A 12031-nucleotide genomic window follows, 5' to 3' on the forward strand; every position below is an offset into this window, starting at 1 on the left:
AACGGATTAGTTCAATTTCAACTGAAAATAAACAGTCTGAGATATATTAATTAATATCCTGACGAATCCAAATGGTATAATGGCAGTGAGTGATACCAACGAGTATGAAGCTGATGAAACCGCTTCTATCCCATCATTTAAAGGTGTTGATAATGTGAGGTTTTTGATGATTAGTTGTATGTTTGGCCTCAACGATTGATTTGTGCTTATCATTTCTTGCAGGATTATCAGAAGTGTGACTTTTTCCACATGACACCAGCCCTCCTCACTTGGCCTTCATCCTCACCTTCTTTCTTTGTTCTACTTAGTTGTGTAAGTTTGTATTTTACCTATTAATATTTGCAGGAATTGTTCACTGATTTTAATTACTAATTATAATTTAATTAGTCATGTTTAAAAAAAAGATTTTTATTGTTGCATTGTCACAGTTATTTAAATTTTTAATTCTAAATTGTTCTTTAGTCTTGTATTTAAAACATATTTTAATGTTGTATTATATGCTATTATTATTATTATTATTATTACTAATGTATTGTTCTGTTTTTTTTTATTATAAATTGTTAGTTATTCTTGTTTTTAAAAAACATTTTATTGTTGTATTATATACTATTGTTACTAATGTATTGTTCTGTGATTTTTATTTATTTTTTTATTTATGATTTATCATAAATTGTTAGTCTTAATTTGTTAGTTAGATTTTTGTCATTATTTTTTTTACTAATGTATTGTTTAAAATTAAATAAACTGTTTTGTGCAATTAAAGCTTCAATTGTTCTTTTTCCTATTTCCCATCAGCAGTTGAAATAGCAGTTTTACAGGTTTTCTACAAATTCTAAACGTTATACAGTAGCACTATAAAAAAATTAAAATAACATTTCATAACTGTATAATACTATACAGTATTATTAAAAATCAACAGTATAATACTGTACTTTGAAATGGTAAAAAATACAGTAAAATGCTGTATTCATATTACAGTAAGCTAAACACTACTGTAGTTAGTATTACAGTAATTGTACTGTTGAATGAAATACAGCATCTACTGGATAATTGTTGCCAGTAAGTTACTGTTAATTTGACAATTTTTTTTTACAGTGTTCGGGCCATTCCCGAGCTCGGAGCCCTTCCCCGGACAGCACGCCAAATACGCATTCCATACCTCAGCTAATTATATGTAAGCGTGAACTATTGAATCTCTCTTTTAGCACTGATTCCAGTTGTTCTGGCAGTCTGAATATTTTTCTATTGGATTTATAGGAAACAAACACAAGGGCATAAGTATAATCAAGTTCTTATGATTCCTTTATAGAAACTGTGCAATCAGTAAATAAAATATTCTTAATAGTCTATTAGTTTGAAAAAAGTTTTTTTGTTGTTGGTTTTTTTTTTTAATTGGGCACATCCAACAACGACGAGACATTTCTGCAGCTCTGGATCATGTAGTTAATTCATTCAGCACAACAGGCTCATAATAACAACTTGCTGCAATGCCAAGCTAAAATATATCTGTGACGAGTGGGGCGGGGCCGAGGGACATGGGAGCGAGGCCGGGGGAGTGATTGGAGATGAACTACACCTGTTCGACCCACCGGTCTCGAGGCCCATGGAGGAGATGGAAGGATATAAAACTGGAGCGACGACAGTGAAGGACGAGAGAGGACCAGGCCTGGGCTTTTAGTTGTGTTTTGGTTTTTATTTTATGCGCACCAGTCGTCCGTGAGGGGCTGGTGCGCTGTTTTGTGTTTATTTTGTTATTAAAATGTTTTTGATTGTCCGCCGGTTCCCGCCTCCTTCTTCCGGATGAATATGAAGGTTGATATCGTTACAGTGGTGCCGAAGCCCGGGAGAAGGAGGGACGCGCTGCTGAAGATCCCTCGCCGCTGTGGTGAATCCGCGGTGCCATCGAGCTGGCGAGGAGTGTGCCGCCATGGACGCTCGAGGCGGTGGACTGGAGCGAGTTGCCGGGGACGGGCGAGCTCGCTACCGGCCACCCACGATGTGGAGAGACGGCTGCCGTCCGTGAGGGAGCGGAGGAGTCGGCGCCGTTCGCCAGGTGGCCGGAGCCTGCTGCCTCCGCCGGAACGGGGAGGAGCAGGGAACGGGGGACTCCTGCCGGCTGCCCAAAACCGGAGGAGCCGTCGCCGTCCACCGGGCGGCGGAGGAGTGTCGTGCCGTCCGCCGAGGGCCGTCCAGTGCCACCGCCAGGCACCGCGGAGGAGATCACCCAGCTGGTGGAGGGCCGAGCAGCGGTGCGTCTGGGAACCGGAATTATTATTATTTTTTTTCCTCTCTCCCCTCTCTCGTCTCTGTCGCTCCTCCTTCCATCTCCTTTTCTCTCGCCTCGCCTGTCCTACCCCCAGGTTCCCGCAGGTCCCCGTGAGCGGCCCCCCCGGAGGGGGGGGGGGGGAGTAGAGCGCAGTCTCGGGAGTACCCCCTGGCCTGCGAGGGGCGATGGGGGTATGTGACGAGTGGGGCGGGGCCGAGGGACATGGGAGCGAGGCCGGGGGAGTGATTGGAGATGAACTACACCTGTTCGTCCCACCGGTCTCGAGGCCCATGGAGGAGATGGAAGGATATAAAACTGGAGCGACGACAGTGAAGGACGAGAGAGGACCAGGCCTGGGCTTTTAGTTGTGTTTTGGTTTTTATTTTATGCGCACCAGTCGTCCGTGAGGGGCTGGTGCGCTGTTTTGTGTTTATTTTGTTATTAAAATGTTTTTGATTGTCCGCCGGTTCCCGCCTCCTTCTTCCGGATGAATATGAAGGTTGATATCGTTACAATATCAAATAACTTATTTTCTTTATTCTATTGAAATACTCTTCAGAAACTATAGTTCATCTGGCTCCAGTGTGTTTGGACACATATTTAATATGACATTTTGCTTATTTCTCAAGCTTGCTTATGACTTAAAGGCTATACCAGTTGCATCAGTATTTCAGCACCTTTTCTTTTATATTTCAGCACTATTTATGCACTTTTATCTCACAATACAACATATTTGTTGTCACATACACAAAACTCCCAGTTGGTGGCAGCAAAGTTTAGACTAAACGCCTTGTCTAGTATCAATTTTAGCAACATGAAAGACATTTTCTAAAACTGTATATTTTAAAATGTTTTGTATAGACTACTAAATTTCATTTATAGTGTTGTTAAATAATTGTGAGATAGTTAATTAGCCATCTAATGAACCTGTATGTGGAATAGGAAGATGTGCTTGTTTTCTGATACTAAACTCTATTATTCACACCCAAAACAGAATTAAGCATTAGTCAACAAAGTAATCGGGAATATGTTGCACATTAAGATTAAAAATATCAAATTTACAATAGTAGGCCTATATGTTGGATGCACGAGGCTGCAGCATAGCCTACTGATTCAGTATAACAGCAGGATAATAAATGTAACATTGCATACAAGCTATAACTGAGTACATTTTAAACCAAAGTAGGCCATCTACTACATTTTAAACTAAAACTAACCCCCACCCCCCACCCCAAAGAGATGGTATATATGGACTATAATATTAGCTGACGAAGTTATATGAAGTTAATATGGAGTAATCATGTACACATCATTTTTGTGTTTGGGAAAATGTATTACTTACGTAATAAGTTAAAAGTCTGTTTAAACGAACTGTATTTCACCCAGCTGAAGTTATGTTTTGGGGAGTTTTTTCAAAGGGATTTTTGTCCGTCTTTCTCATCAATGTCAATGTCAATGTCACCTTTATTTATATAGCGCTTTAAACAAAATACATTGCGTCAAAGCAACTGAACAACATTCAATAGGAAAACAGTGTCAATAATGCAAAAATGATAGTTAAAGGCAGTTCATCATTGAATTCAGTTATGTCATCTCTGTTCAGTTAAATAGTGTCTGTGCATTTATTTGCAATCAAGTCAACGATATCGCTGTAGATGAAGTGTCCCCAACTAAGCAAGCCAGAGGCGACAGCGGCAAGGAACCGAAACTCCATCGGTGACAGAATGGAGAAAAAAACCTTGGGAGAAACCAGGCTCAGTTGGGGGGCCAGTTCTCCTCTGACCAGACGAAACCAGTAGTTAAATTCCAGGCTGCAGCAAAGTCAGATTGTGCAGAAGAATCATCTGTTTCCTGTGGTCTTGTCCTGGTGCTCCTCTGAGACAAGGTCTTTACAGGGGATCTGTATCTGGGGCTCTAGTTGTCCTGGTCTCCGCTGTCTTTCAGGGATGTAGAGGTCCTTTCTAGATGCTGATCAACCATCTGGTCTGGATACGTACTGGATCCGGGTGACTGCAGTGACCCTCTGATCTGGACACAGACTGGATCTGGTGGCCACGGTGACCTCGGAACAAGAGAGAAACAGACAAATATTAGCGTAGATGCCATTCTTCTAATGATGTAGCAAGTACATAGGTTGTTATGGGAAGTGTTTCCGGTTCCGGTTTACCTAATTAATGCAGCCTAAAAATCCTTTAACGGATTTGGATAATAAAAGCATATTAGTATGTTATGTGTAAGCCAGGTTAAAGAGATGGGTCTTTAATCTAGATTTAAACTGCAAGAGTGTGTCTGCCTCCCGAACAATGTTAGGTAGGTTATTCCAGAGTTTGGGCGCCAAATAGGAAAAGGATCTGCCGCCTGCAGTTGATTTTGATATTCTAGGTATTATCAAATTGCCTGAGTTTTGAGAACGTAGCGGACGTAGAGGATTATAATGTAAAAGGAGCTCATTCAAATACTGAGGTGCTAAACCATTCAGGGCTTTATAAGTAATAAGCAATATTTTAAAATCTATGCGATGCTTGATAGGGAGCCAGTGCAGTGTTGACAGGACCGGGCTAATATGGTCATACTTCCTGGTTCTAGTAAGAACTCTTGCTGCTGCATTTTGGACTAGCTGTAGTTTGTTTACTAAGCGTGCAGAACAACCACCCAATAAAGCATTACAATAATCTAACCTTGAGGTCATAAATGCATGGATTAACATTTCTGCATTTGACATTGAGAGCATAGGCCGTAATTTAGATATATTTTTGAGATGGAAAAATGCAGTTTTACAAATGCTAGAAACGTGGCTTTCTAAGGAAAGATTGCGATCAAGTAGCACACCTAGGTTCCTAACTGATGACGAAGAATTGACAGAGCAACCATCAAGTCTTAGACAGTGTTCTAGGTTATTACAAGCAGAGTTTTTAGGTCCTATAATTAACACCTCTACACCTCATCACTAGAAAGTAATTGCATTTAACGACCAGAAGGTGTCAGAAACGAATAAACGTGAGCATCTTTTAGGTTACGTCACTGCAGGCTTCTGTTATGAGGTGCGGCCGGGGAAAAGAACGCGGGGGAGTCTGACGCCGGCGGGAAAATAAAGAGCCATTTTTCCTGGTTTCGAGAAAAAGGCAGCACATTTGTCCTTCTTACTCCGCGCGAAAAAAGTTAAATCTCATTCTAAACTATTTATTATGGCACATAGTGTACAAGTAAATACATCCATCTTATGATTCGACTATTTTTTTATAGTTGCCCTGGCTAATAATGATTCAGTTGTGTTATATAACGGGTTGTGACTTGTGAACGTTATCTCCCTCCAATCACGAGCTTGTTTCCATCCTCAAAATACAAGGGTTTTTAGCAAAGACGCTAGTAGGTGTCAGAGCAAAAATAAACAATATATTACTTTGTGGCCCTTTAAGATCATAACAGCTTTATTTGTTCCATCATACGTATTATTTTCCATTGTTGTAGGCATTTATAGAAACTGTATAGTTAAACTAGAATTTAAAAATAACCACAATAGACCAAGTACAATTAATATACTGACTAGCTTATCAGCTCTTTTACGTTTCTTGTGAGCTAGTGGTTTTATGTTATGCGTCAGAACCCCAAGGCTCAATTTCTGCTTTCTGTAATATCAGATAAAGTAACTGCACTTGTTTTCCATGGAAATCCCCATGGAGATAAACACCGCAGAAGACTGGGAAGGAGGGGGAAGGAACACAAAGAAAAAAAAAGATCCTTTTGCTGATCTTTCTCTGGTGTCAGCCTTTGCTGGAAATTATTACTATGTGTTAAACCATACTGTGTTGTTTCCAGTGTTAAATGTTAGGTGTGTTTTCTTTGTACAGAGAACTGGTGTCAATATTTGTAGAGGAAAGGACAAACATGGTAGACTGTAATTCATTGTCACAGGAAGCTGGGTCTTTTTAAATAACTCTGATGCTTCACATGGTCTGTCTCGAGACCTCTGACACAGGATGCGGTTTGGTAAGTGAAACAGTGACAGACCAAGATAAAAATACGAAACTTGTATTGACGCATGGTAACAGGTCTGCAGCTTCTCCTGCACCTCACGTTTTCCTAATTTTCTGGTTCCTTTTTGGTTCAGCAGTATAAATATTAGCTCTAACGGACAGAGCCGGTGTACAACAAGGAAGTAGACCATCTGAACGGAAAGTAGGAGGTCTTAAAATGAGGAACTGATGTATGATTTATAAGCAAAATTTGAACACCAAAGCTCTCTTCCATTACATAAACGACTGCTTATGTAATCTTCATAAACCACACTGGTACTGAACATTGGAAAGATCTGGGAATCCCACTTTTTTATGTACAAAAGTTTCCTGCAATTCAAGCCCCTCAAACTAAACCCTACCAAATGTAAACATGTTATTCAGACCACTGGAGGAAGATCATGTTATAAACACTGGGCTCCTCCCTTAGATAAGGGAGGCTTAGATTGCCATTAGCCAGACCAACATCCTCTGAGTGTAAAGAATCTTCTTGGTTACTGAGGACATGTATTTTTAGAAGAAGGAAATAAGTGTTTAAGCACTGCTGGACACTGGGGGTCTGTAGTCCATGTCACAAGGAATCCAAAATTCCCTATCCATTGTCTTTCGTGTGATGCTGATATTTCACACTATATGCAACAAAAGGCAGTTGGTGCACATGTCAGATATCATCGGCCATCTGGGAGTGGTAACTTGGCCACTGACTTGACCAATAAGGTAGATAAAACACTGAAGCCCTTTCACTTTACTGTCTCTTTGGAGATACAAGCAGGTTTGGGCAGTCTGAATCATAATAATGACCACAAAACTCGGGTTGGAAGAATACAATGGACAAAAAATCTAATCCTAACAACAGTTGATCAGTCAATACGAGTTCAGTACATAGATTTGATATTGCTCAGCATAAATCAAATGGGTCCACCCGAAAGAGTTCTATCTCTCTGATCTACAGGAAATGGTGGCCTACCAGAACCCAACGTGTGAAAAAAAGTGTGAAGTGAGGTTTTTATGAAATTAAGTTTTTGATTTGTCTGTGCCAGCTATTAGCATTTCGTCTATAAAAGGAATGTCCATAATTATAGAAAAGCAGTTTATGAAAAGGGAGTTTATGTCAAAACTGGTTCTAAAACACTCTGTAGGGGAAACATGTTTATAGTACACACCTCTGCTATCTTTAAACTATGTTCTAACTGCCCAAACTGCTTTCCCTGATATCAGGGGTAGCAATGGAAACATTTCCCTCGGTTGTTTTGGAAACACAGATTTTGGATGATATTAAATTCCAACTTCAAACTGTTTCTTGTGGCACTATAATGTCATGTCAGATGATCAAGCAGACACTCATTGAATACAATGCTTATTTTATGTTAATTTGTGGCCATTGGTAAAGTCATTTACTGATCTTTCAACTAACCATCAAACTACACTACGTGCTTTACTTGACGGAACTGAGCAGTTTGTTACAAGCGCTATTAAATGTATTTGAATGGCTTCATTTGCATTTTAATATTCTATCTACACGACTTTTACGAAAGTTGACATTAACACAAAGGTGACTAATTCGTGTGAAAAAGGACAACTGCACGCACTCTGCATTTTGGTTTTGACCTTTTTGATCTTCGTTTGCATCTCAACAGGAAGTGGTCACTCTGTACGTGATGCCTCTGAAGGTCTTATGACAGGCGCTTCAACCCGTGTGACCTATTTAGGTTTATGACTGGCCTGATCATTTTTGCACACTGTTCTTTATTGTTCCAGTATTGGAATCTTCCATGAGTTGTGCCGCTCTGAAGGGAACTGTAGGCCTGAGCTGTGAGAACTTCTGCATCTTTCTTTCCTGCAAACATCACAAAGAGATCATTGAGATCTCAGATGGTTGAGTCAGATCAGAGGCCTCAGTTTACTGCTTTGGGTTTTTGTAGAAGAGCGAAAAAGAGGAGGAAGGGGCTTAGGGTTCAGAGAAGAGCTGAAAACCACAGTGATGATTAGTCTGTAACATTGTTTATCATTCAGATTGTAGATGTGCATTGCACTGCATGTTCTAACTACAGATGTCATGTGTATGAATTATGTTTAGTAGACTTAGCAAATGAAGTCAAATAAATGTTGCGAACGCATCAAATAATTGTTATTGTGTATGTGCAACTTTTAAGCACCTCAACAAATGTATTGTATTTATAAATTTAGGTCAGGGTATTGTACTTTTAAGTTGTGTACCAAAGTGTGGTTTATACCAGTGAAATATGCAACCTGTGCACAGCAATGACTTCTAGAGATGGATGTGTGGTGGTGTGTGCAGTGCATGGTGTAGGTGGATGAGGTGCTTCTGATGATCTGATCTTAACACTTAACTCTTCTCACTTAGCAGAAGCTGTAGCAAATACTACATTATAAAGAGTGCCCCAAGCATGTGTTATTTGCACTACAATCATGCCGATATGTTCCCAAAAACAGCTTTTCTGCTCTTTTCTTGCTGGTCCAAGATGTTGTACAAGCTTGAACCAGCCCCCAACCAATTTTATTCCAAAACACAGTAAACATTTTCAAGGTCAGAGTGAACGAAATGCTACAAAACAGAACATAATATAATAATAGAAAAAAATAATAAAATATTATACCCTGAAAATAATATTTATATTGGATAAAAGCGTCCGCTAAATGCATAAATGTAAAAGGCTAATAATAGTAATATTTATGAATACTGTAGTTTAACTCAAAATCCAGCCTCAAAAAAAAAAAAAAAAAAAAACGGGGCTATACACAGAAGCCTATAACGTAAACTGCTTTGACTCTGTTAGTCAGGGCGGGACTAGTGAGCTCGACTCAAACGCACTGCATATGTAAACTTCTTCTTTTCATCTTCTTCTTCTTTTTCATTTATAGGTTCGTCAATAAAAAATATTTCTTAATCATCGATTTGATTAAATCGTGTAAATTAATCTGAATAATTTAGTCGTTTGAATGCGTTGGATTCGCGTCAGATCGTGTTCCTTTCTTTTGTTCTTTCGGACAATTGATGGTTCTTAAACATGTGGAATTCAGTTATCTTTAAGACAAGATGAGGATTACTATTTGTAAAATAGCGTTCTTATGTCTCTTCCTGTTGGCTATGGATGGTAAGTGTTTTACTGTCACTTCGACTTCAGTCTTTTACGTTTAAAACAGAAAGATTATATTTATTCGCTTATTCTACTTTAGATAGAGCTCATCTCTATCTGCACCTCTGTCATAGACCTATAACACGTTAGAGATTGTGTCCAAAATCAAAGGTTAGGATTAAATGTGAGAATTTCTGTGAGTTTAAAACATGGGATGAATTAGGCTCGCCCACAACGGCTCGACTGCTGGATCAGCCTTTGGGAATCTGAAACCATTGGGGAACAAGGAGCCCAACACTCTTTGTCCTTTCAATGTTGCATATACGTATCTAAACTTTAACAGGGTCTCAAAGGGAGCACTAATCTCCACGAGGGCACTTTAAACCGACACAGTTTTACACAACCAATTAACACTAAACGTACCTAATTATAACCAATGAGCAATAACGTATAATTCCCAATAAGCAGCCACCCTTGCACGCACAGTACGTTGTATTCTGTAAAAAAAAGTTTTGTAATGGTTTTGTTTATTTTTATTTGCCAGTTTATAACCATTCAAACATATACAACTTAAGAAGAACTCTTATTTAGAGAACTTATTTAGAGGTGGAGACTAACTACTGTTTACAACTGTAAGACATTTTAACAGAAAATGAAAAAGAAAAACTTGTGTGTTTTATGTTGCATTTTTTTATTGTTTTCATGTTAAGTGTGTAAGTCTTTTATTTCGTGTATGTTAACATTAGACAATTGATTTACTTTACATTTATTTATTTCACTTTAAATTGAAATGTCATTACTAGTAAAATCTGTTTATACTATTCTTCTTTTTGTAAACCTTCATTACAATTAACTTTGCAAAACTGTTTGTGTTTCAGGTGTGTTTGGTGATACAGATGTAGTGTCAGTGATGGAGGGAGATTCTGTCTCTCTTAACTCTAATGTTACTGAAGTACAGAAAGATGATCAGATTCTTTGGATGTTTGGACCTAAAGAGACGAGAATAGCTGAAATCTATAAGAACAGCATTGATATGTTTAACAGTAATGAGATATTTGGAGACAGACTGCAGATGGACAATCAAACTGGATCTCTAACCATCAGAAACATCAGAAGAACAGACTCTGGACTTTATAAACGACAGATCCGCAGCCACGGAGGAAACTCAGACAAAACATTCAGTGTTACTGTCTACGGTAAGACAAATATGACTTAGAATATGTATAAATGGAGTTGAAGCTCATTATTGGACTGCTAGTATGAGAGCTCAAAAAATTAAGGTTTGTTAAAAATGAAATGTATTTCCCAACCATTTGATTTTTTTTTTGCCAGTAAATTTATAACCAATTTCCCTTTCTTAACACTGAATTGATTAATCTATTTTAACACTAATATTTAATGCAGCCTTTATTATGTATTTACTGGACTTGTGAATCAGGAATATGACAACTCTAAAAATAAAGGATTGTTGAAATGAAAATGTATTTCTCAACAACTTGTATTGTATGCTAGCAAATTATAACCCATTTAAACTCAACTCATCCTTTTTTAAACTAATGTTTTGTATTCTATCGTTATGCTTTTATTTTTGTAATGTAAACTTATATTGATTTTTAGTTTGCATAATTGTATGTGGTTCAGTTCCTGTTGCAAACCTGTTGTTCTCAAATTATACCCGTGTCTTGTTGGTTAATTTACACTGTGTGTATAAAGCCATGTGTGTCCTTGTGCTTTGTGGGCCTTTTCACGATCCATGGTGATAATGTTGTGTAGTTCAGTTCTGATTTACGTGTTTTAGATATTTAGAAGTATTATTATTTGTTTCATCTGAATTTTGATCCTGCTGTCTTTAATGTCTGAGTTTTATATAATTTACAATTTTTTCAGCTCCTCTGCCTGTTCCTGTCATCTCCAGCAACTCTTCAATCTGTTCTTCATCTTCATCATCATCATCATCTAAACGTTCATCAGTGTCTAATTGTTCACTGCTGTGTTCAGCTGTGAATGTGAGAGATGTGACTCTCTCCTGGTACAAAGGAAACAGTTTATTGTCCAGCATCAGTGTGTCTGATCTCAGCATCAGTCTCTCTCTACCTCTGGAGGTGGAATATCAGGAGAACAACATCTACAGCTGTGTGATCAACAATCCCATCACAAACCAGACTCAACACAACATCAACATCACTCAACTCTGTCACACGTGTTCAGGTAACGTACAGCAGGAATCTGTCTTTAAATGTAACCATGTAAAGCTATGTCCACATTTTTTTCTAACCTGAATAGCATTTTTGATACTATGTACTTTATATACAAATCAGTACTTACTTGCCATTTTTGACAATTATACCATCAACCTACATTAGTGCTTCAGGGAAGTGCAAAATAAAAATGAAGTCATGACTCCATATTCATATACTGGAAGTCAAAATGAAAATGTATTTAAAGGGTATTCTGTACAATGAATGTAAATTTAAAAGTATTTAAAAAAACATTTGAATTTCTTTTCTGCCTTCATATTATTGCTGTTCTATAACTAGTGTTTCTATGTCTTCTTTGAAGGCACAGTGAACTGATAATTGCTGTTTTTCCTCTTTCAGGGTCAACTTCAGCATCATATGTTGCAGCATTAATATCTGCGGTAGTACTGGCTATGC

At 38.2% G+C, this 12031-nt stretch overlaps 1 protein-coding gene across 1 annotated transcript; it reads left to right on the forward strand.

Annotated features, from left to right (window-relative positions):
• Positions 1–9078: 9078 nt before the first annotated feature.
• Positions 9079–11945, forward strand: LOC132159364 (SLAM family member 9-like). Its single transcript, XM_059568871.1, has 4 exons — positions 9079–9395; positions 10256–10573; positions 11265–11623; positions 11937–11945. Exons 1-4 carry the CDS (start codon positions 9338–9340, stop codon positions 11943–11945), a joined length of 744 nt encoding a protein of 247 aa, XP_059424854.1. The 5' UTR covers positions 9079–9337.
• Positions 11946–12031: the final 86 nt, after the last annotated feature.

The sequence above is a fragment of the Carassius carassius genome, chromosome 16 (assembly GCF_963082965.1).
Source record: "Carassius carassius chromosome 16, fCarCar2.1, whole genome shotgun sequence".
Taxonomy (NCBI): domain Eukaryota; kingdom Metazoa; phylum Chordata; class Actinopteri; order Cypriniformes; family Cyprinidae; genus Carassius; species Carassius carassius.